This window comes from Diceros bicornis, chromosome 6 (genome assembly GCF_020826845.1).
Source record: "Diceros bicornis minor isolate mBicDic1 chromosome 6, mDicBic1.mat.cur, whole genome shotgun sequence".
NCBI lineage: Eukaryota > Metazoa > Chordata > Mammalia > Perissodactyla > Rhinocerotidae > Diceros > Diceros bicornis.
In genome coordinates this window covers 85,076,113-85,101,551 of record NC_080745.1, presented here as the reverse complement: position 1 = coordinate 85,101,551, position 25,439 = coordinate 85,076,113, and the positions used below count along the sequence as shown (strand labels likewise).

The following is a 25,439-nucleotide window of genomic DNA, read 5'->3' as shown; positions in this document are numbered from 1 at the left end:
AGCGTGCCCTACCAGGACAAGTCATTCCACGGAGATGCTTTTCCGCTTGGCACCATGTCCTGTATTTGCTCAGCAGCCCACATCCTGCTCCGCCCCCAACCTTGGGGCCGACTTCTCACAAGTTAATTCAAATTCTCCAAGATTAAAATCAAGCCTGTATTCAGCACTTGTGATTATTCAGCACTTGTGAGTCTTCGAGGTTGACCTAGAAGGAAGCTGGAAATTGTATCACTAATGTCAGTGTTTTTGCAGTTGGGGACTAGCCAGATGGTTCATATGACAGTTAATCAAACATAGCCAAGCTGTTCCCACAGATTAGCCATCAACTGTAATCAAAGTCTCTCACTTCGTTTATATTGATTTATGACCACAAAAGAAATATACAACCCCAGAGAACACACCTCCTTCTAGCTAGGAAACTATAAATGTCAAGATGTTTTTATTCAAATTGAGAAGAACCCAGCAAAATGGGGATCTCCATGGTCATCCTTGAAATATGTCTTTTATTGGGTCAAGTTCTATTTACAGGTATTATATCTGATTATTATATTCATTAATTTAAACTTATATCTAATTGTTCCTTGCTGCTAAACGTTGTATCTCAAGGAGAGTTTTGTATCAAGAAGAGGCAATTCTTTGTTAATAATTGTAATTGCAAGTATTTAGAAGGAATGGCTCTTTTTTATTTTGTTTCTGGCTGAGAAATACAATAGGTGCAGTTAGAAAAAGCCAATCATTATGTCAGTGTTGTCAGTGAGTTATTAAACTGAAGAAATGATTGACTGGTCTTAGGAAAGTTCTTGAAGTAAAAGGAAAGTGTATGTCTATCATTAAGAAGCCCTAAAACTTTGCCATAATTGGTTGAGCATATAGTTTGTGTACTATAAAATGGGCAGAAAAGATGGCGCCTGTAAATGCTCATTATGTGACTTCTTTCTGCAGGTGTATCTGGCTTGATAATTAATACCTACTGACCCAAATCAGGTCAAGTAGCTGAGCACAGACAAGATCATAAAGATTCCAAGTTTGTGTCTGTCACCCACTGCTTTAGAGAAACCATTTGAATCTCGGTAACTCAAGTGTATCCTTGTGTTCTCAGAGTGCAAGGGATAAAATGTCCATGAAAGAGCGAAAGGCAAATCAGTGTGAACCTCAATGTCATTTACCGAGATACCAAATGAACAAGACAATTAGCCAGTCTGCCTGTTATCTCTGTCTGTCTGTCTGTCTGATTCTCTGTCTCTCATCTATCTGGCATCCATCATCTCTCTTCCTCCTTTCCTTCCTCCCCCTCTCTCCCTCTGTTCCTCTTTTTTCTCTTCCTTTCCTTCTCTCTCTCTCTCCCTCCCTCCCTTCATTCATTTCTTCCTTCCTTCTTCTCTTCCACTCGCCCCAACTTTTCCTTTGGTGTCACCTTTTTCTGTATTCAAGAATTTTGGAAGACAGGTCAGAAGTATCCTAATTTCCAGATAACTTCCAGAACTCTCACTCCACCCCCAGGCTTCCTAGGGGAAACTCTGAAGATAAAAGTTCATTTGAGAAATTGCTTTCATAGAAGCAGCACCCCCAAACCAAGCGCTCGCAGCCCCGGTGATGGGGAGTAGGCCTGCATTGTGTGTTGTGTGTGTGCGTCATGGTGACGCTGGTGGGCCTGCTGACAGGTCCTCCACCTTCCCTTCTTGTCAGGAGGACGTCAGCGGGTACTGGCTGGGCGGTCTGGGGGTTGGAGATTGTGTCTCCATCAAAATATTAGAAAATGAGAGGCAGCATTCTTAGCTCCAGCTTTAGAAAGATAATCCCGGCCTCACACTGGCTCTGAGAAGTGACCTGGGGTTCACGTCAGCCCCTAAAGGACAGGGAGAGGACTGCCCCGTCCTTATCTACAGTGGGGCTTATGGCAGCAGTGCTCTCGGCTTGAGGGAACTTGTGGTTTCACCATGATGTTATGTGTATGGGCTCACACAGATGTGCACACAAGCACACGTGTGCCTGTGTTTGCAGTGTAGAGGTGCGAATTCACCCTCTGCAGAGTGCTTACTGTGTACCAGGTGCTCTCTCGGACAGTGTACCTGTGTTCGCTTGTCTGGATCTGCTAACAAGCCCAGAGTCAGGTATCAGTACTTCCACATTGCAGGTGAGGAAACTGAGGCTCAGAGAGGTTACGTGGTTTGTCCGAGGTCAGCAGCTGGTGAGCACCTGGGCCATGATCTGAACCTGGAGGAGGTCCGCTGGTGGTGGGTAGCAGTTTTGGCCATTAACCCTCGCTTTTCCTCGCAGAGAGCGGAGGAGCTGAACTGTGGGCTTTGTCTCAGCACTGGAGCCCCTGGTGGAGCTCTGTGCTGGGAGAACCTCAGCAGCAGGCACGCTTCTCAGCTCTGCTCTTTGCACAAACTCTTGAGAAAAAGGCAGTGCACCCAGGCTTGTGCTGGGCAGGAGGGACCATGGAACCCCTGCTGCTCCCAGCCATTCTCTGGCTCTGCCATTTACCAGCTCTGGGGCCTCTGCAAGCCTCAGTTTACTCATTTGTAAAATGGGGTTATATTCCAACCTCATAGGGTCGTATAGAAATGAGGTTACCCAGGCAGTGTCTGGCACACAGAGGGTGCCCAGGAACGGGTCATTGTTACTCTTCTGGCATTTCCCCAATATTTTATTGTGACATAACTTCCTAAATGCAAGGTGGTACCTTGAATTGGATCCTGGAACAGGAAAATGAAAAACTGGTGAAATCCAAATAAAGCCTGGAGTTTAGGTAACAGGAATGGGCCAGAGTTGGTTTGGTAGTTGTGATGAATGCACCACGGTAACGTAACATGTTAACATTTGGGGAAATTGGGTGAGGGGTGTATGGGGACTCTCTGAGGATTAGTGCTAGCTCTGCAACTTAAAACTCTACAAAGTTATTCCAAACAAAGTTTTTAATTTAACTTCTCTTGATGCCATTTCTTCAAGGCCAATGTTTCGCAAAATGAGAAAGTAATAATTGCTTACAAACGAATTCCTAGCGAATTGTTCATTTTCATGCTTACCCTTCCCACAGTTTATCAGGGGTTTTGGCAATGACTAGTGCCCTAAAATAAAGGAGAAAATCTAACGGAGGGACTTAGGCATTGTGAGGATGTCTTTAATGTCCACCAGGGGGCCAAGCACCGCAGCCCGGCATCCCGGCATCCCCGACCCCGAGGCCTCGTGTCTCTCCACACCCTGCCCGGCACACCCACCTGTGCTGCGTTTCCCACGAGTCCCATGCTGTTTCCCACCCCCGATGTTATTTGTTCTGCCTGTTTTCTGGGACCCCTTCCCACACACTATCTTGTAGTACAAAGCAAATTCCCGCACTCCAAACCCACCCTCTGGCCGTAGTGACGGCTCGTGCTGTGCCCTCCACCTGGAACTCGGTCATTCTTCCCTTCCCCCGCCTGCACCTGGCTGCATCCAGCTGCCATTTTTAAATACCTGGGACACTGTCCCCTCTAGGAATCTCTCTCTGACATAATCTCTCAACACACACACCCACACACAGATACATACTCACACACACACACAGACACACCTACACACTGATACATACACACAGACACACCCACACACTGATACATACTCACACACACACACACAGACACACCCACACACTGATACATACATATACACACAGACACACACATACAATGTGTCATTCTGTGGTTCCACCCTCCTTCTCCCATAGCACCTTAACTCCTGCACCAAATTATCTGTGGACTTTTCTAGGGATCCTGCTATGCTGGGAGTCCCTGGAGGGCGGGGACCAGGTCTTGCTCACTTAGTACCCAGCACAACACCTTGCACGGCCAAGAGCCTAACAGGGGGCCTGGCTCACACTGAGCGTAATGGAGCAGCCTGAACCCCGCAGTGCTCGGCTCCGGCCCGGCGGGGTGGAGGGTGCGAGCCGTCCAGACTGCCGCATAACGGCGTTTCAGTCTATGACTGACCGCATATAGGATGGTGGTCCCATGAGCTTAGTGCCATAGAGCCTAGGTGTGTAGTAGGATGTACCATCGAGGTGTGTGTAAGCACACTCTCTGATGTTCACACCAAGACAAAATCGCCTAACCACACGTCTCAGGATGTGTGCCCGTCGCTAAGCAACGTGTGACTGTATACAGTTTATGGGTAGCCAAACACTTCATCAGGGACAGTATTAACCACATCCTCTCCACCACTGTGTATTAGTATTTCAGAATGTTTTGCTTTTTTGACAAATTGGAAGAGAATCTCATTGTTTTACCTTGAATTGGGGAGGCGGCACGCTGGAGCTGCGTCCCACAATTCCCTGAGGTCAGTGCACTTGACCTCGGATACGAGCTTCACTAGTTGGTGGCTGTGTGACCTTTGACAAGTTGTTCCACCTCTCTGACCTTTGGATTTCTCATCCCTAGAATAGAGGTGAGCAATAATTCTACCACAGGGGATTTTATGAAGATTAAATAAGATATGACACGTACAGAACTTTCTCAATGCCTGGAGAGTGGTAATTCATCAAAAATAATGGTTCCTCCTCTCCTTCTCCATCCCTCTCCCCCCGCCCCGCCCCGTCTTCCTCTCTGCTGTCTCTACCATTAGCTTCCTTATCTTTCTTTATCTTCTAGTTTCCTTTCACCCTTGTTCTTTTCCTTTAGCCTACAACCAAAATTCCTCCCCACCCTGACAAATCTGCCCCCTGCATCACTTACCACACCATCTCTCACCTTCAGCTTCCAACCACTGCTTTTTATTCCCCCTGAGGAAGATTTGCCCTGAGCTAACATCTGCCGCCAATCTTCCTCTATTTTGTACGTGAGCCACCACCACAGTGTGACCCCTAATAGATGAGTGTTGTAGGGCCAAGCCTGGGAATTGAACCTGGGCTGCCGAAGCAGAGAACGCTGAACTTAACCACTAGGCCCTTGGGGCTGCCCAAACCATGGCTTTTACTGCATAGTTAGTGTACAAAAGGTGGGAGCTAGAGAAAAATACAGGGAAAAGGTAAAAACACCCACAATTCTATCACCCGAGATTGCCCTTGTTAAAACATGTATTTCTTTCAAGTTATATATCTATGTAAGTGATATCATTTAATATACAGTTTTTCTATAATTTATCTTTATATTCTGAACATTTAACAGGCCATTCACAATTTTTGGACATTGAAGTTGTTTCAGCTTTTCTTCTTTTTTAAAAAAAAATTTCAGCTTTATTGACGTATAATTGACAGATAAGATTGTAAGCTATTTAAGGTGTACCTCCTGATGATTTGATAGATGTCTACAATGTGAAAGGATTCTCCCCACCCCATTAATTAACACATCCATCACCTCATGTGTTTATCTTTTTTAATGAGAACATTTAAGTTCTACTTTCTTAGCAAATTCAGGTGTACAATACAGTGTTATCAACTACAGTCATCGTGTTTTACACTAGATCCTGAGACATTATTCATCTCATTGCTGAAAGTTTGTACCCTTTTATCAACCTCTCCCTGTTTCCTCCTCCCCATTTCAGGTTCTTTCTATAATAGATACAACTATGAAGACCATATTTGCCCAGCATCTTTGTTCACATTCTAGAAATTATTTCCTTTGGCTAGATTCTTAGAAGTGGAATTACTCAGGAAAGGGTTTGATCATTTTTAAGGCTTTTAAAACATATTGATAACTTATTTTCCAGAAACATACCAATTCTTTCTCCTATCATAAAAAGCAAGAGTGGCAACTTTCTACAGTTTCACCAGTTCTGAATATTATTGCATGAAAATCTTGGCTGAATTGCTGGATGAAAAATGGTATACATTTATTTTAATTTGCATTTCTTTGCTTATAGTGAGGGTGAACATTTTTAAGCCCTTCATATTCTTTTTCCTTGAATTGTGTGTTTATATCCCTTGTCCAACCTCTTTTGAAATTTAGTGTTTTCCTTGTTGATTTATATAAACTCTCTATGTAATTTGGGTATTACTACTTTGCTCATTATATTGAGGACAAATATTTTCCCAGTTTGCTGTTGGCCTTTTAATTTGGATTTTGATTTTTTCTGAAAAATTTTATATTTTCATGTAATTAAATTTGTTGCTGTTTTCCTGTGAATTTTAGCTCCAGAAACTTCTTACAGAAACCAGATAAATGTTTAACTAGTTTCTTATTTCTGTGTGTTTAAAAAGATATCTAGTTATTTACTTCTAAAAATTATTTTGCTTTCTGATATGAAGTAAATATCTAAAATATTTTTTCTGTATTTTAATTTTTATACTTTATTTTGAATATTTGGGGTTAATAGTAACTTTTTGAATGCCGACTACTATACAAAGCACTAGATGTATTTTTTCTGAGTTTGTCTTCACAATAAACTTACGAAGTAGTTAATGTACCTACAGATGAGAAAACTACGACTGAGTGAGGTTACATGACTTGCCCAAGTTTAGAGAACAAACAAGTAGCAGGGCTAGAATTTGAACCCACGTCACCCGCCTCCCAAGTGCACAGGCGTGTCACCCTCCCAGCCCCACTCCCGCCCCCCCAACCCCTGCCCCATCAGTAGTTTTGCCTTTTCAAGAACTTATCCGTTATTTTTAGCCTATTTTTCCTGATGAACTTTAAAATCATTTTTTAAAGAACAAATCAATCAAAGAACAACCTTTAGATGGGAATTACACTAAACCTATGAATTGGTTTAGAGCAACTGGCATTTCTACATTCAGTCCTTCCATCCAGAAACCTGGTTCATCTCCTCAGCTGCCAGGAGGCAGCCAAGAAGCTCTGCACAGAGTTTGTATTTTTATTCTTATTAGAATATTTTGAAGATGCACTTTATTCATAGTGTCTCTACCTCCTCAGAGCCCATTTTGACACACATCGTCCCCTCGGCCTGGCTTCCGTGGGGTGTCACTCACATGTGCTCCTCCCCTAGACTCCTGGACGCCGCTCGATCAGAGCCCTTAGTGCCTGTTCTCTCACTGCTAACTTGGACGTCTCAGCCACTGGAGCAAATTTCCGAAGGACAGAGAGGGCCCCATGGAATCTCACCGCTGCTGTGCCTGGTGGAGTCGAGCATCCAGCAGGTGCTCAATAAGTGGTTGTTGAGTGGATTGTTCCTCACCACTCTGTGGAAATTATTGTTACACATTGTTACACATATTCCTTTACACTTGGTGCAGGACAGCAGTTTTCAAACTTTAGTGTGTATCAGAATCATCTGGAGTGCTTGTTAAAACACACATTATTGGGCACCACTTCCAGAGCTCCTGATTTGTAAGTCTGTGGGAGGCCTGAGAATTTGCCTTCTTAACAAGTTCCCAGGTGCTGGCTGGCACTGCTGACTTATGGAACCTGCTTTGAGAACCATTGCTCTAAAAGAACTCTTTTCTAGTGTGACTGGCACAGGTAGTCGGTGGGTTACTCAAAAATGTTGTTTCAAATGGGGAATCATAAAATATGAAACATACACATTTTAAATGTTTTGTTTTAACTTAAAACATATAAATACACTGTGGTTCACCGATTTGTTGCTGTAGACTGTCTCTCAGTAGGGGTCTTCTGTGGTTCTGCAGTGTCTCCTTGCATAACCCACGCCGATTGTGCATATCTATAATTTTGAGTTTTAGTTTCTCTAAAGTGGAGCATGAAATGAAAAATACTCGCAAAGCAGTGTGAATGCAGAAATTCTCCTACTGTTTGACATATCTTTCTTCTACTTTTTGCTGTCTCACCTGCCTGATTTCTTTTTGGCAACTTGATTTTATTTCCAAAGCATTAGGCCTTAGTTTCATAGAAAGACTTCTTTCTTTTTGTACCCATTTTCATCAATTTACTTAATATTTAATTTAATTTAATGCCAAGTACAATTGGCATAAACAGATTTGGGACTCATATGTGCCTCTAGTTGATCACATGACTTAGTTGGTTGGAGCAGAAGTTGCCAAGTGGCTAGAAGTTAGCCTATGAGCCCAAGTGTTCAGAAGGTTTACAGAGAGGACGGGGAGCCTCGGTTGATCTGGCGAGGGGGTTACATGAAGGTCAGTGAAGAGAACTTCTTGTCTACTGTCCCCTGTGGGATGCCTTTCATCCAGAGTAGCCAGATATTGGAAATAAAAATGCAATATACACACTTAAATTTAAATTTCAGATAAAAACATATTTTTCCTAAGTGTCAGTGTATCTATGTAATATTTTGGATATACTTATACTAAGGATGTATTCAAGTTCAAATTTAACTGGGTTTCCTGAATTTTATCGGGCAAACATGCTTTTAACGAGTTTTTTTCTTGACATATGTCTACACCTTCTTCCAAGCCTAGTTGAAGTATCCCCCCGTTCTGCATTCCTCCCACCCTTCTCCCAAGCCCACGACTTGCTCCATCCGAAAGTCCCACTCCCCCCGACTCTCTGTTCCTCCTTGGCCGGTGACCAAGTCTGGGTGCTGAGTAGCCTCTGTGCTCCAGGGGACTGAGCCTTACCCTCTCTGATGGATCCCTTCTCTCTCCCCAACTTTTAGCGCAGTGCCTCGTGTGCGGTCAGAGATTAGCCCATATTCGCTGAGTGAATTAACGAATGAGTGACGGGCCCAGCTAATTCTGCAAAGTAAAGTGTGATGTAGCCCCGTTTCTCTGCTCAAATGAGCAAGGGGGTCAGATTTAATGCTTGTTTTCAGAGGAGCTCTCATTAGGCCTTTTTCTCTTTGTATTTTCAGCAACAACCACGGTAACCACTTACTGGGAGACGCAGGCGCCAACAGGTAATTAAACTCTGGGACTGGGAGGTTGTAGGACCCAAGGCCAGCCCCAAGGACTCAGGACAGTCCTGCTGCAGAGAATCCTGCTGGGTTTTAGATGCAGGACAAGAAGGGCCTCCTCTGATGGGGTCCACCTGGGCCCTCAGCCCCTTCCTTGCGAGGTTCCGCTCTGACCAGGAGAGAGGCCCAAAGTCTCCACTCCTGCCTATACGTAACCACATCTCTTTCCTAAGATCTCTGCCCCCCAGGCGGCCCTACTGGGTGTGCAGCAGGGGTTACAGCCACTCAGTAGGGCAGCAGGGGCAGTTTGGAACAGCAGCATCTAACTGAATCTCTCTGGATGTAATCACTTATTTTTTATATCCTTTTCTAGAACTTTTATCACGTCATGGGAATACGGTGGATACTTCTGCCTCAGGTGATGCCTTAAATGGTAACTTCTGCTCACTATTCCTCATCTGATTATAGTCCTGTGTGTGCATGAGCGTGCCAGCTTGTGCAAAAGCACAGACCATGATTTGCGCCAAATAATTCAAAAGTTAATAAAAAATATCAGGAGGCAGAAAGGTGAAATGGTTAAGAGCAACTGCCGGAGTACGTATCCTGCCCCTGTCACTCACGAGTCAATTGATCTGGGGTCACCTTCCTGAGCCTCAGTTTCCCCACAGGGTTGTTTTGAGGATGAACTAAGATGACGTATGTCAAGCTCTTGAATATGAGCAGAGGTTCCCATTTAGGAAATGCTCAAAATCGTCTGCCATGATTAAACTTTAAAACTCCGTGCCGTGTGGTGTGTGAGGGAGGAGAAGAGATGTCCCAAGCGTGCAGGGACACAGGCCTTTTAGAAGCAAGCCTGGCTCTCTCGCTGACAGCCGGAATGTTATTGCTCTACTTTCTGAGTGGGGAGCAGTCCCCATGGCAGTGCCGGGCACACGGTGGGTGCTCCCATGGTGGGGGGAAAGGGCTGTGCCACGGGCAGGACAAGCTTTTCATGCTTGGAACTGGACTTGAGAGGTCAGGCCGGGAACAGAAGTGAGAACTGAAAGTGATGTCACCACGAAAGCCTCTCAGGATACAGGTTGCCCAAACTCCACTGAAGAGGCAGAATCTTTAGCTTCTTAATTTCAAACACAGAAACAGGGTGAGGACTCCGTTTGATTGTCCAGTCTTTTCTGGATCCCCGCTCACTGTGAAGGGCTCTGCATCTCACGCAGGCCGGGCATCTTGTCCCTCAGAAGGGACAGACAGTGAAATCTCTGTGCTTTCCTCTAGATGTGGCCTTGAGGCTGGTGAACGGAGAGGGCCGGTGTCAGGGCCGGGTGGAGGTCCTGTACCGGGGCTCGTGGGGCACCGTGTGTGACGACGGCTGGGACACCAATGACGCCAACGTGGTGTGCAGGCAGCTCGACTGTGGCCCAGCTCTGTCAGCACCAGGAAGTGCCCACTTTGGTCAGGGCTCAGGGTCTATTGTCCTGGACGACGTGGGCTGCTCTGGAAACGAGTCCTACCTGTGGAGCTGTCCCCACAACGGCTTGCTCTCGCACAATTGCGGCCACGGGGAAGACGCCAGTGTCATCTGCTCAGGTGGGCCTCCAAGAGGTGGTACAAAGGATGTAGCACAGGGCAGAGGCACAATAGTAAAGATGCCTATCCTTCTCCAACCTTGGTGTCTCCATCGGGAAAATGGAAATAATAGTGGTACCTTGGGCAAGTTATTTTACCTCTAAGTGCTTCAGTTTACTTCTCTTAAGACCAGGGAACTCTTCCATCAAGGGTTGCCATGAGGCCAAATGAGATAATGAAATACTTAAGACAACAAGTGATGGAAATTGTATAATCATGGTCATCATCATAATCTCATTGCCATAGAAGCCAACACTTGGGTGCCAACAATGTGCCAATCAGCACGATAAGCATTTTACCTGGATTTTCTCATTTAATTCTCCCAATAACCCTATGAAGGGTAGTAAGTCTCAGTAATGATCATCTCTGTCATTTGATGGGACAGAAGAGACATTTTTATCTCCCACTGTCTCTGTCAACACAAAATCACTTAACTTTTTGGACTAAATGTCCAAACTGTTACTAGTCTGTGCTTTTAGCCATTCTGTTCAGTTAGTTTAGAACTGGTAAATTAAATCAAAGCCCTCAACCTCAACTCCTCATGCATCTTAATACAAGCTGCATAGGCTAACTTCTCAAAGAAATAAGTAAAGCTATGGGTCCGCATTTTTGTGCAAACCTAATTTGCTTTTCTACAGTGATGAAAGGTTAATTTCTATTTTAATGAAATAAAGAAATATCTGCAGCAGCAAATATGTGGAAACAAATGGACAAATTATTAAAGAGTATTTCACTGAACTTGTTTTTAAGGTATTCAGAGCCATTTTTTTTAACGACCACATTTTCTGAGACTAGTTTAGTATTTTGCGGTGCACACACAAGAGACTCCAGAAATCTTTATCGATTAGAATTAAATTTCAAAATCAGATGATAGATCTGTTGACATCAATCTCCCCGAAGTTGCTATGTCTCTACTTCAGAGTCAAGTCTAAGAAAAGCAAGGGTTCAAAGGTGGATTTCTCAGTCAGGATCCCTGTGGATGAACCACACACTTGTCTGATTTTTCTTTTATTCCTTTATAGATTCCCAATCAGATCTTCTCACAACACCTGGTAACTACTCTGAAAAGAATATGTTGTATTTTGTTTATAATTTATTTTTCATTCTACACAGTTATTGATATCTTAAGAATAAGTACTGCCTTACTGAACTTTAATGAATGGTATGAGGTCTGCACAACAGTATGATTTCTGTCCCTTCTAGAAACACAAAGGCAATAGAAACGTCTTTAAGGTATAGCCTAAATGGAGCGTGTGGTCGTACAGTTATGTTCTTCCTCAATTTTATTTTGCCTTTGACTCAAATTTCAGTGCACATCCGAATCAACTAGGGTACTTGTTTGACTGTGAGGTCCTTGGAATTCGCCTTACCCTCATCTAGAGTCTCTGATTTGGAGGACCTGGAGTGGGGCTCAGGAATATGCATTTTTATATAACCAAAAATAAGGATGATCTGCAGACTACACATTGAGTAACCATGATGCATGGCCTAGTACTGAATTAAGTTTTTGTGTTTGCAATATAATTATGGAAGCATGACTTTCCTAAGATTTTCCAAAAGAAGAGACAGATGATGTGTACATATATTTTAAGCACTACCTATTTTTACTTTATCTTAATGTCCAATGTTTTATATAATGTCAAGTGAATTTACGTTTTTAATATTTTCCCAAATGATTCTTGGCTATGTCGTGAGAGTGACTTGTTGATATAAAGACTTTTCCACAGGTGCATTGCTAGCACTGAACTTGTACATACCTTTCAAAATGACCTCAACATCCTTTCCACCTCATTCAGCAAGAACCAATCCAACCAGGACCCTTCTAAGCAGGAAAGACCACAGCGTGGACTCTCTCTGTGTTGTTTCGGGGGAACGTGTTCCCTGCCTTCAGGGACATAGGGTCTAATGGCAAGATAAACGTTGATCGACTGACCATTCAGTTAATATTACAGCCGTGATAAATGCTGGAGTAAGAGGCACTCGGCAAGAGAGACGTGCTCAAGCCATCAGAGAGAGAGCGGTCTCCAGAAAGTCCCAGGTGAACTGAGGTCCAGAGCCGGTGTAGGAGTCAGCCAGACAGAGCAGGAGGGAAGAGTGTTTCTCTGTTATTCACTGTCGCTGCTGTCAGGAACTTGAGGGAACAGATGCAGACTTAGGTTGACTGTAGCCACCCTCCCCCAGCTGTCAGATACTCCTCTTCCTGCAGGCTTAGCCATCCCAATATTGTAGCTACCCGGGGTAGTGCCCTGATGGTAGGTTTACTCTAGTTACCATTTCCCAAACAGTGCCCTTGACACATTTTCTGAAGCTCTAGAAAAACAGACTTCTAATCAACGAAGTTTTGGAAGTGTTGCCTGCTGTTGGTGGTCGAACCCCTTTTGTCCTTTGGAGCAAACGGGTGAAGAGCAGCTGTGGGGACAGCTGCACTCAGTCCTGGTTCTTGCTTGCCTTCTAAGTCCTTATCTAAGTCTGGATGGAGATGTCGGAGGCAAATCCAGAGATATATCCATGAGTAAATCCCTGGGGCGCTCATCCTTGGTCATGTTTTGAACTGATTCATACAACAATGAGCAATCTGGCACCACCTCCACTTGCGGCATCCTGTCCCTCTGTACCATCTCCGTAGGCTGGCCATTTGCTTGGGGACAATGAGACTCCATGGAGAACGCTCAGATAAGGCTCCCATCCACAAAATCCTTAAACCCCACTACATGGGAGAGAATCTATGACAGACAAGAGATAGTACTTGAGAGGATGAAATAACCTCACTGGCCCTCTTAACAGGCCATCAACAATATGCTGAAGGGCAGCTAGGAGAGTCCCTTGTGGACCCCACATTCAAGGTGGAGAGACGGTTACAGTAGTGCAATTCTCTGACATCAAGTACCCTCACTGGCCTGTTGGTTCTGTCAGAGAAATTCAAGTCTCTGAACCCTGACGGCTGCTCCGGGCAGGACTTGAACTTTAAAAAGTATCTGAGAAGTTTATCAGATCGCTTAGCCCTCCCTGTATCAGGAAGTAAGAAACAAGAGAAGGTGAAAGCAACCTTGATAGAAATTTTAATAGGAATTTAAACATAGTAGATCTCTTTGGATTAAGTAGATGTTGGTACTTAAGCATCATAAAAGATGAAATGGCGGTATCTCATGTCCTTTTAGCAAAATGAGATGGTCCAAGTTCTTGCTGTAAAATATCGTGGATGAAATTTCTTAACTTTCCAAGGTCACATAGCAAGATAAAATTCAAGATCAGAGGTGTCATCTCTTCAGCAGATTCTAGTTTACTTTCAGTCCTTGAGTCTCCTCAGAGAAGACTTAACTTTATATTTTCTGTTATCCTCTCCTTCTACAATCTGTATATGCAGAGACTACTATCACAAATACTGAAACTACTGCTGCAATAGAAAATGAATAATTTCATATAGGTCGTTCTCTGCAGGTCACGATGTTGAGTATATCCATGGGTTTGACTCTTATTCAGGAAAACATTTACGGAATGGAGTGAGAGAGAGGGCTGTGAGCATGTTGTACAGAGGGAGATCCCTTGTGAACCAGAGTGCCTGGCTTGAATGGGAGCCTCTTTCCTTCTCCGTGTTCCGGTGGGTGGGAAGGGTCACTCAGAACATGGGGCCTGCAGGAGCATGTGTGTTTTCAAACAGACACCAGTGAGATCACTCTCTTACACACAGTTCCAGTTCTCTCATCTGGACAGCTATCTGCTGAACCTGGCCGTCCTATCCCAAAAAACCTTGGTGTGGGGCCAGGAGGACAAAGTACAAAACTCTTTAAAAGCCGACTTCAGAGCCCCAGACGAATGCCACAGTTCCTGCAGGGACATACTGGGGTCATGGGGCAAATCTTCAGCATGTGCAGTCGTGAGTCCAAGATGTAAGGGCGGTGGAGCAGTGCCCATGGTATGCCAGAGAAGGAACATGTGAAAAAATTCTAGATCATCTCCAGAATGCTAGGTGAGAGATATTTTTTTCATTCTTAAGCTTCAGTGGACTACGTTTTGGCAAAGCAGAACCTATACTTACATAATGAAAAACAGTAACACGACCGATGTTAAGGTCGTGTTGACCAAGTGGGTCATGATTCTCTCAGGGATCGTTGACTACCAAAAAGAATTGTGAATGCTTTAGAGGGCTGAGACCAAGACTAACGCGCACTTACACATTAAATGCTGTGCATTCTTCTAGGGACCCAAACGAGTTTGGCCGTGCGGCTGGTGAACGGAGGTGACCGGTGTCAGGGCCGGGTGGAGGTCCTGTACCGAGGCTCGTGGGGCACCGTGTGTGACGACGCCTGGGGCACCAACGACGCCGACGTGGTGTGCAGGCAGCTGGGCTGTGGCCGGGCCACGTCGGCCCCAGGAAGTGCCCGCTTCAGTCAGGGCTCGGGGCCGATTCTCCTGGACAACGTGGGCTGCTCAGGACACGAGTCCGACCTGTGGAGCTGCAGCCACAACGGCTGGAACAGCCACAACTGTGGTCACCACGAGGATGCCGGTGTCGTCTGCTCAGGTGGGCCTCCGAGATCCCCGGACCCCCTCCCGGGCGGCGGGGGGGGACCATCTTTGCTGAGAACAGACACACACTTCCCGCCCGCCCGGGGCCCCCTTCCGAGCCCCTCCCAGAGACCCTGAGCCTCCCGAGGTGGCCCGCGGGCAGCTGGCCCCGAAAGCGAAAGCTCGAGGTTCGGGGGGTGGGGGTGGGGGGGAGCGGCGGGGTCAGCTCCCCTCCCCTCTTCGGCCAACAGCGAGGAAGCAGAACTGCTTTGGAGCCATGACGGCACAGTGGGCCGCAGAGAGCGCCCACCGTTCTGCGGCCAGACAGAACGGGCCTCCTCCTTCTCGGCGGGGTCGAGGGCTCAGTCCACACCCGCGTTTCCTCTGGGGCTTCCTTCTCGGCGCACCGCTTTTGGGGGTGCCGTTGGAAAATGGGTCACCCTCACCCCTCGACGGGTGCCTTCATTTGGGTCTTCCCAGCAGCCGACTCAGAGAACAGGATTCCAGGCTCCGGTGTGAACCGGGGAGGGCGAGAAGAGCAGTGGGGAAGGGGGCCGCCGGGCTGTGGGCGCTTATGAGCCAGCGAGGCCGCTGGGGCTGGAGCTCGATCCCCAGCAGGGTCTCGGGGGCGGCCCGATTAGTCTCGGACTCCCTGCCCCGGGGCCGCCGGAATGGGCTCTTCCCCCAGAACTGCTGGGACCCCTGCTTGCTGTTGCCACGCAGGGGAGTTGAGGCGGTGGCCGTGGCGGCCTGTCCCGGGCGTGCCAAGGGGCCGTCCTATTCCGGAGAGGAGGAAGCCCCCAGGCCCAGCCAGGCAGGCAGGCACTGGCGGTGGGATAGAGGGCGGAGCTCCCGGAGGACCCGCAGGTTCGCGGCGCTGGGGGGCGGTGTGCGCGCAGCGGGCGCGCCAGCAGCCTCAGCTCGGCGTGAGCCCCTGCGCCTCTTCCACCTCGGAGACCAGCTGGGGCCCCTGCGCGCTTTGCGTCCGACTTTCCTTCTCTTTCTCGCAGACGTGCGGTCCCGGTCCACACTCGTGCCGTGTAAGTACCCAGCGACTTCCTCGGGAAGTCCCTCTGCTCCCTGTCCCCCCCTCCCTTGTCTCCTCACTCCGGGCCAACCGCTGCTCTGTGCGGAACCTACGGGTCGCCTCATTCTCGCCCTCTGTCACCGAGACACGCGGCACGCCACGCGCTTCCTAACTAGTCCTGGGAGTCCCGAGGCTTGCGTCTTCCCGTCCTGACGCCAGTGTGAGCTTTCACGGGGCGCATTGACAGCGTCCCCAGAAACTCAGCCAACGGGCCGCGCGTTCCCTGACCTTTGCCCTGGCCCGGTCCAGGCCGGGGAGACTTTTGTGGGAGGATGGAGGTGGATCGCCACCGACCTTCTGTTGACGGGCTCTGGGAGCAGGCCGGATTCCCTCCATCCCTCACTCCTTGCAGCACCCTCAGGTTCAGCAGGGTCACCTCCGCATCCACGACTGGCAGAGACGGTGCCCAGGGGACGGGAGGGGAATGAGTGATTGTGGGGCTCCGGGGACCGGGAGACCCGATCGGCTCCTGGTCCACTCTGCCCGGCGGCGCCTGCCTTTTCTGTGCGAGCCGCGGCGTCTGGGCATCCCCTGGGACGGGCCAGTGAGTCCGTGGCTCAGAGGAGGGAGGTGGCAAAGATTTTCCAAGGGACGAGAGGGCGGGCCGGGCTCAGAGAGGTGGCGGGAGCAGGCTGATCTCCGGCAGGGCCTTCGTCCCCAGGGAGGCAGCTGAGCAGGAGGCTGGTGCAGCACACACGGGGAGCAAGGGGCGGGATCCACGTGTGGAAGCGCTGTCGTGGTGCCGCCAAAAGCCTTCTTCCAACCCTTCTCTCCCTGACGTCTAACTCTGCCTTCCCTTTGTTGCACTTCCAGCCGCCGGGCCCAACACGAGCCCAGGTGTGGCGCCCGCGACAGGTAAAGATTCCTGGGGCCCACGCTCCCTGGGGCCCACGCTCTGCTTCTGGATCCATCTTGGGTCCGAAAGTGATAGGAGGAGGCTCGGGGTGGGCCCTTCCTTGCTCCTTGTCCCTGTGGGCGGGGCGGGGAGGGGTGGGGTGGGGCAGAGGGAGGAGTCCCTGGAGAACAAGTCCTAGGTCTGATCCTGGGGGGCTGGCCGCCTGTCTCCAGCGGAATGCTGGCCCAGACGCTGAGCTAAGGGCCTCCTCCAGGGGCTCAGCGTCCGCCCTGGAGTCCTCGCGGGTCCTGCCGGGACCTGGCTCCTGGCTCCCAGGTGACGGGCCGCTGTCCCGGGTGGAGGGCGGGAGAGTGCCTGGACCGCCCGTGTCGGGCCCAGGTCCCATCCTCTGCTGGGACGTGGGAGAGCCCAGGCAGGACCACGCAGGGGCCAACAAGCTCCCCACAGGGTGATGGTCTGGGCCTGCCAGCGGTCCCCACGGAGCTCCACCCTGGGGGTGCCCAGTGTGTCCAGTGGGGGTCGGGGTCCCGTTCCTGCTCACCTCCGTCGGGGCTCCAGGGTTGCTTCCCTCCGTCCGGGCATCCTTAGCCCTGGGCAGAATAGCGTGTCTCTGCTCCTTTCCCTGGGAAGCGGATTCACCCCTGGGCACGTTCCAAGGTGACTGCTTGCCCAGGGAACTGAGCCATGACGATGGCCCCAGAGTCTGGAACACGCCTCTGGCCTGGGACCTCAGGAGAGACACGGAGGAGGTGTTCTTGTGCTCCCCCTAGGGACCGAACCGAGTTTGGCCGTGCGGCTGGTGAACGGAGGTGACCGGTGTCAGGGCCGGGTGGAGGTCCTGTACCGAGGCTCGTGGGGCACCGTGTGTGACGACGCCTGGGGCACCAACGACGCCGACGTGGTGTGCAGGCAGCTGGGCTGTGGCCGGGCCACGTCGGCCCCAGGAAGTGCCCGCTTCAGTCAGGGCTCGGGGCCGATTCTCCTGGACAACGTGGGCTGCTCAGGACACGAGTCCGACCTGTGGAGCTGCAGCCACAACGGCTGGAACAGCCACAACTGTGGTCACCACGAGGATGCCGGTGTCGTCTGCTCAGGTGGGCCTCCGAGATCCCCGGACCCCCTCCCGGGCGAGGGGGGGACCATCTTTGCTGAGAACAGACACACACTTCCCGCCCTCCCGGGGCCCCCACCCGAGCCCCTCCCAGAGATCCTGTGCCTCCCAAGGTGGCCCGCGGGCAGCTGGCCCCGAAAGCGAAAGCTCGAGGTTCGGGGGGTGGGGGGGGGAGCGGCGGGGTCAGCTCCCCTCCCCTCTTCGGCCAACAGCGAGGAAGCAGAACTGCTTTGGAGCCGTGACGGCACAGTGGGCCGCAGAGAGCGCCCACCGTTCTGCGGCCAGACAGAACGGGCCTCCTCCTTCTCAGCAGGGTCGAGGGCTCAGTCCACACCCGCTTTTCTCTGGGGCTTTCTTCTAAGCGCACCGCTTTTGGGGGTGCCGTTGGAAAATGGGTCACCCTCACCCCTCGACGGGTGCCTTCATTTGGGTCTTCCCAGCAGCCGACTCAGAGAACAGGAGTCCAGGCTCCGGCGTGAACTGGGGAGGGCGAGAAGAGCAGTGGGGAAGGGGGCCGCCGGGCTGTGGGCAGTGGCGGGTCGCTGAAGCCCGGAATGCTGATGAGCCAGCGAGGCCGCTGGGGCTGGAGCTCCATCCCCAGCAGGGTCTCGGGGGCGGCCCGATTAGTCTAAGACTCCCTGCCCCGGGGCCGCCGGAATGGGCTCTTCCTCCGGAACTGCTGGGACCCCTCCTTGCTGTTGCCACGCAGGGGAGTTGAGGCGGTGGCCGTGGCGGCCTGTCCCGGGCGTGCCAAGGGGCCGTCCTATTCCGGAGAGGAGGAAGCCCCCAGGCCCAGCCAGGCAGGCAGGCACTGGCGGTGGGATAGAGGGCGGAGCTCCCGGAGGACCCGCAGGTTCGCGGCGCTGGGGGGCGGTGTGCGCGCAGCGGGCGCGCCAGCAGCCTCAGCTCGGCGTGAGCCCCTGCGCCTCTTCCACCTCGGAGACCAGCTGGGGCCCCTGCGCGCTTTGGGTCCGACTTTCCTTCTCTTTCTCGCAGACGTGCGGGCCCGGTCCACACTCCTGCCGTGTAAGTACCCGGCGACTTCCTCGGGAAGTCCCTCTGCTCCCTGTCCCCCCCTCCCTTGTCTCCTCACTCCGGGCCAACCGCTGCTCTGTGCGGAACCTACGGGTCGCCTCATTCTCGCCCTCTGTCACCGAGACACGCGGCACGCCACGCGCTTCCTAACTAGTCCTGGGAGTCCCGAGGCTTGCGTCTTCCCGTCCTGACGTCAGTGTGAGCTTTCACGGGGCGCATTGACAGCGTCCCCAGAAACTCAGCCAACGGGCCGCGCGTTCCCTGACCTTTGCCCTGGCCCGGTCCAGGCCGGGGAGACTTTTGTGGGAGGATGGAGGTGGATCGCCACCGACCTTCTGTTGACGGGCTCTGGGAGCAGGCCGGATTCCCTCCATCCCTCACTCCTTGCAGCACCCTCAGGTTCAGCAGGGTCACCTCCGCATCCACGACTGGCAGAGACGGTGCCCAGGGGACGGGAGGGGAATGAGTGATTGTGGGGCTCCGGGGACCGGGAGACCCGATCGGCTCCTGGTCCACTCTGCCCGGCGGCGCCTGCCTTTTCTGTGCGAGCCGCGGCGTCTGGGCATCCCCTGGGACGGGCCAGTGAGTCCGTGGCTCAGAGGAGGGAGGTGGCAAAGATTTTCCAAGGGACGAGAGGGCGGGCCGGGCTCAGAGAGGTGGCGGGAGCAGGCTGATCTCCGGCAGGGCCTTCGTCCCCAGGGAGGCAGCTGAGCAGGAGGCTGGTGCAGCACACACGGGGAGCAAGGGGCGGGATCCACGTGTGGAAGCGCTGTCGTGGTGCCGCCAAAAGCCTTCTTCCAACCCTTCTCTCCCTGACGTCTAACTCTGCCTTCCCTTTGTTGCACTTCCAGCCGCCGGGCCCAACACGAGCCCAGGTGTGGCGCCCGCGACAGGTAAAGATTCCTGGGGCCCACGCTCCCTGGGGCCCACTCTCTGCTTCTGGATCCATCTTGGGTCCGAAAGTGATAGGAGGAGGCTCGGGGTGGGCCCTTCCTTGCTCCTTGTCCCTGTGGGCGGGGCGGGGAGGGGTGGGGTGGGGCAGAGGGAGGAGTCCCTGGAGAACAAGTCCTAGGTCTGATCCTGGGGGGCTGGCCGCCTGTCTCCAGCGGGATGCTGGCCCAGACGCTGAGCTAAGGGCCTCCTCCAGGGGCTCAGCGTCCGCCCTGGAGTCCTCGCAGGTCCTGCCGGGACCTGGCTCCTGGCTCCCAGGCGACGGGCCGCTGTCCCGGGTGGAGGGCGGGAGAGTGCCTGGACCGCCCGTGTCGGGCCCAGGTCCCATCCTCTGCTGGGACGTGGTAGAACCCAGGCAGGACCACGCAGGGGCCAACAAGCTCCCCACAGGGTGATGGTCTGGGCCTGCCAGCGGTCCCCACGGAGCTCCACCCTGGGGGTGCCCAGTGTGTCCAGTGGGGGTCGGGGTCCCGTTCCTGCTCACCTCCGTCGGGGCTCCAGGGTTGCTTCCCTCCGTCCGGGCATCCTTAGCCCTGGGCAGAATAGCGTGTCTCTGCTCCTTTCCCTGGGAAGCGGATTCACCCCTGGGCACGTTCCAAGGTGACTGCTTGCCCAGGGAACTGAGCCATGACGATGGCCCCAGAGTCTGGAACACGCCTCTGGCCTGGGACCTCAGGAGAGACACGGAGGAGGTGTTCTTGTGCTCCCCCTAGGGACCGAACCGAGTTTGGCCGTGCGGCTGGTGAACGGAGGTGACCGGTGTCAGGGCCGGGTGGAGGTCCTGTACCGAGGCTCGTGGGGCACCGTGTGTGACGACGCCTGGGGCACCAACGACGCCGACGTGGTGTGCAGGCAGCTGGGCTGTGGCCGGGCCACGTCGGCCCCAGGAAGTGCCCGCTTCAGTCAGGGCTCGGGGCCGATTCTCCTGGACAACGTGGGCTGCTCAGGACACGAGTCCGACCTGTGGAGCTGCAGCCACAACGGCTGGAACAGCCACAACTGTGGTCACCACGAGGATGCCGGTGTCGTCTGCTCAGGTGGGCCTCCGAGATCCCCGGACCCCCTCCCGGGCGAGGGGGGGACCATCTTTGCTGAGAACAGACACACACTTCCCGCCCTCCCGGGGCCCCCACCCGAGCCCCTCCCAGAGATCCTGTGCCTCCCAAGGTGGCCCGCGGGCAGCTGGCCCCGAAAGCGAAAGCTCGAGGTTCGGGGGGTGGGGGGGGGAGCGGCGGGGTCAGCTCCCCTCCCCTCTTCGGCCAACAGCGAGGAAGCAGAACTGCTTTGGAGCCGTGACGGCACAGTGGGCCGCAGAGAGCGCCCACCGTTCTGCGGCCAGACAGAACGGGCCTCCTCCTTCTCAGCAGGGTCGAGGGCTCAGTCCACACCCGCTTTTCTCTGGGGCTTTCTTCTAAGCGCACCGCTTTTGGGGGTGCCGTTGGAAAATGGGTCACCCTCACCCCTCGACGGGTGCCTTCATTTGGGTCTTCCCAGCAGCCGACTCAGAGAACAGGAGTCCAGGCTCCGGCGTGAACTGGGGAGGGCGAGAAGAGCAGTGGGGAAGGGGGCCGCCGGGCTGTGGGCAGTGGCGGGTCGCTGAAGCCCGGAATGCTGATGAGCCAGCGAGGCCGCTGGGGCTGGAGCTCCATCCCCAGCAGGGTCTCGGGGGCGGCCCGATTAGTCTAAGACTCCCTGCCCCGGGGCCGCCGGAATGGGCTCTTCCTCCGGAACTGCTGGGACCCCTCCTTGCTGTTGCCACGCAGGGGAGTTGAGGCGGTGGCCGTGGCGGCCTGTCCCGGGCGTGCCAAGGGGCCGTCCTATTCCGGAGAGGAGGAAGCCCCCAGGCCCAGCCAGGCAGGCAGGCACTGGCGGTGGGATAGAGGGCGGAGCTCCCGGAGGACCCGCAGGTTCGCGGCGCTGGGGGGCGGTGTGCGCGCAGCGGGCGCGCCAGCAGCCTCAGCTCGGCGTGAGCCCCTGCGCCTCTTCCACCTCGGAGACCAGCTGGGGCCCCTGCGCGCTTTGGGTCCGACTTTCCTTCTCTTTCTCGCAGACGTGCGGGCCCGGTCCACACTCCTGCCGTGTAAGTACCCGGCGACTTCCTCGGGAAGTCCCTCTGCTCCCTGTCCCCCCCTCCCTTGTCTCCTCACTCCGGGCCAACCGCTGCTCTGTGCGGAACCTACGGGTCGCCTCATTCTCGCCCTCTGTCACCGAGACACGCGGCACGCCACGCGCTTCCTAACTAGTCCTGGGAGTCCCGAGGCTTGCGTCTTCCCGTCCTGACGTCAGTGTGAGCTTTCACGGGGCGCATTGACAGCGTCCCCAGAAACTCAGCCAACGGGCCGCGCGTTCCCTGACCTTTGCCCTGGCCCGGTCCAGGCCGGGGAGACTTTTGTGGGAGGATGGAGGTGGATCGCCACCGACCTTCTGTTGACGGGCTCTGGGAGCAGGCCGGATTCCCTCCATCCCTCACTCCTTGCAGCACCCTCAGGTTCAGCAGGGTCACCTCCGCATCCACGACTGGCAGAGACGGTGCCCAGGGGACGGGAGGGGAATGAGTGATTGTGGGGCTCCGGGGACCGGGAGACCCGATCGGCTCCTGGTCCACTCTGCCCGGCGGCGCCTGCCTTTTCTGTGCGAGCCGCGGCGTCTGGGCATCCCCTGGGACGGGCCAGTGAGTCCGTGGCTCAGAGGAGGGAGGTGGCAAAGATTTTCCAAGGGACGAGAGGGCGGGCCGGGCTCAGAGAGGTGGCGGGAGCAGGCTGATCTCCGGCAGGGCCTTCGTCCCCAGGGAGGCAGCTGAGCAGGAGGCTGGTGCAGCACACACGGGGAGCAAGGGGCGGGATCCACGTGTGGAAGCGCTGTCGTGGTGCCGCCAAAAGCCTTCTTCCAACCCTTCTCTCCCTGACGTCTAACTCTGCCTTCCCTTTGTTGCACTTCCAGCCGCCGGGCCCAACACGAGCCCAGGTGTGGCGCCCGCGACAGGTAAAGATTCCTGGGGCCCACGCTCCCTGGGGCCCACTCTCTGCTTCTGGATCCATCTTGGGTCCGAAAGTGATAGGAGGAGGCTCGGGGTGGGCCCTTCCTTGCTCCTTGTCCCTGTGGGCGGGGCGGGGAGGGGTGGGGTGGGGCAGAGGGAGGAGTCCCTGGAGAACAAGTCCTAGGTCTGATCCTGGGGGGCTGGCCGCCTGTCTCCAGCGGGATGCTGGCCCAGACGCTGAGCTAAGGGCCTCCTCCAGGGGCTCAGCGTCCGCCCTGGAGTCCTCGCGGGTCCTGCCGGGACCTGGCTCCTGGCTCCCAGGCGACGGGCCGCTGTCCCGGGTGGAGGGCGGGAGAGTGCCTGGACCGCCCGTGTCGGGCCCAGGTCCCATCCTCTGCTGGGACGTGGTAGAACCCAGGCAGGACCACGCAGGGGCCAACAAGCTCCCCACAGGGTGATGGTCTGGGCCTGCCAGCGGTCCCCACGGAGCTCCACCCTGGGGGTGCCCAGTGTGTCCAGTGGGGGTCGGGGTCCCGTTCCTGCTCACCTCCGTCGGGGCTCCAGGGTTGCTTCCCTCCGTCCGGGCATCCTTAGCCCTGGGCAGAATAGCGTGTCTCTGCTCCTTTCCCTGGGAAGCGGATTCACCCCTGGGCACGTTCCAAGGTGACTGCTTGCCCAGGGAACTGAGCCATGACGATGGCCCCAGAGTCTGGAACACGCCTCTGGCCTGGGACCTCAGGAGAGACACGGAGGAGGTGTTCTTGTGCTCCCCCTAGGGACCGAACCGAGTTTGGCCGTGCGGCTGGTGAACGGAGGTGACCGGTGTCAGGGCCGGGTGGAGGTCCTGTACCGAGGCTCGTGGGGCACCGTGTGTGACGACGCCTGGGGCACCAACGACGCCGACGTGGTGTGCAGGCAGCTGGGCTGTGGCCGGGCCACGTCGGCCCCAGGAAGTGCCCGCTTCAGTCAGGGCTCGGGGCCGATTCTCCTGGACAACGTGGGCTGCTCAGGACACGAGTCCGACCTGTGGAGCTGCAGCCACAACGGCTGGAACAGCCACAACTGTGGTCACCACGAGGATGCCGGTGTCGTCTGCTCAGGTGGGCCTCCGAGATCCCCGGACCCCCTCCCGGGCGAGGGGGGGACCATCTTTGCTGAGAACAGACACACACTTCCCGCCCTCCCGGGGCCCCCACCCGAGCCCCTCCCAGAGATCCTGTGCCTCCCAAGGTGGCCCGCGGGCAGCTGGCCCCGAAAGCGAAAGCTCGAGGTTCGGGGGGTGGGGGGGGGAGCGGCGGGGTCAGCTCCCCTCCCCTCTTCGGCCAACAGCGAGGAAGCAGAACTGCTTTGGAGCCGTGACGGCACAGTGGGCCGCAGAGAGCGCCCACCGTTCTGCGGCCAGACAGAACGGGCCTCCTCCTTCTCAGCAGGGTCGAGGGCTCAGTCCACACCCGCTTTTCTCTGGGGCTTTCTTCTAAGCGCACCGCTTTTGGGGGTGCCGTTGGAAAATGGGTCACCCTCACCCCTCGACGGGTGCCTTCATTTGGGTCTTCCCAGCAGCCGACTCAGAGAACAGGAGTCCAGGCTCCGGCGTGAACTGGGGAGGGCGAGAAGAGCAGTGGGGAAGGGGGCCGCCGGGCTGTGGGCAGTGGCGGGTCGCTGAAGCCCGGAATGCTGATGAGCCAGCGAGGCCGCTGGGGCTGGAGCTCCATCCCCAGCAGGGTCTCGGGGGCGGCCCGATTAGTCTAAGACTCCCTGCCCCGGGGCCGCCGGAATGGGCTCTTCCTCCGGAACTGCTGGGACCCCTCCTTGCTGTTGCCACGCAGGGGAGTTGAGGCGGTGGCCGTGGCGGCCTGTCCCGGGCGTGCCAAGGGGCCGTCCTATTCCGGAGAGGAGGAAGCCCCCAGGCCCAGCCAGGCAGGCAGGCACTGGCGGTGGGATAGAGGGCGGAGCTCCCGGAGGACCCGCAGGTTCGCGGCGCTGGGGGGCGGTGTGCGCGCAGCGGGCGCGCCAGCAGCCTCAGCTCGGCGTGAGCCCCTGCGCCTCTTCCACCTCGGAGACCAGCTGGGGCCCCTGCGCGCTTTGGGTCCGACTTTCCTTCTCTTTCTCGCAGACGTGCGGGCCCGGTCCACACTCCTGCCGTGTAAGTACCCGGCGACTTCCTCGGGAAGTCCCTCTGCTCCCTGTCCCCCCCTCCCTTGTCTCCTCACTCCGGGCCAACCGCTGCTCTGTGCGGAACCTACGGGTCGCCTCATTCTCGCCCTCTGTCACCGAGACACGCGGCACGCCACGCGCTTCCTAACAGTCCTGGGAGTCCCGAGGCTTGCGTCTTCCCGTCCTGACGTCAGTGTGAGCTTTCACGGGGCGCATTGACAGCGTCCCCCAGAAACTCAGCCAACGGGCCGCGCGTTCCCTGACCTTTGCCCTGGCCCGGTCCAGGCCGGGGAGACTTTTGTGGGAGGATGGAGGTGGATCGCCACCGACCTTCTGTTGACGGGCTCTGGGAGCAGGCCGGATTCCCTCCATCCCTCACTCCTTGCAGCACCCTCAGGTT

At 54.3% G+C, this 25,439-nt stretch overlaps 1 protein-coding gene across 1 annotated transcript in view; it reads left to right on the top strand.

The window, feature by feature from the left end:
* Positions 1-467: 467 nt before the first annotated feature.
* LOC131407628 (deleted in malignant brain tumors 1 protein-like) overlaps positions 468-25,439 on the top strand; it is an 82,498-nt gene continuing 57,526 nt past the window's right edge. Inside the window, 9 exon segments of the mRNA XM_058544386.1 lie at positions 468-528; positions 10,012-10,323; positions 14,561-14,884; positions 15,120-15,908; positions 16,769-16,810; positions 17,127-17,259; positions 17,505-17,938; positions 20,601-20,945; positions 23,662-24,018. Coding sequence (XP_058400369.1) covers positions 468-528; positions 10,012-10,323; positions 14,561-14,884; positions 15,120-15,908; positions 16,769-16,810; positions 17,127-17,259; positions 17,505-17,938; positions 20,601-20,945; positions 23,662-24,018 — 2,797 coding nt within the window.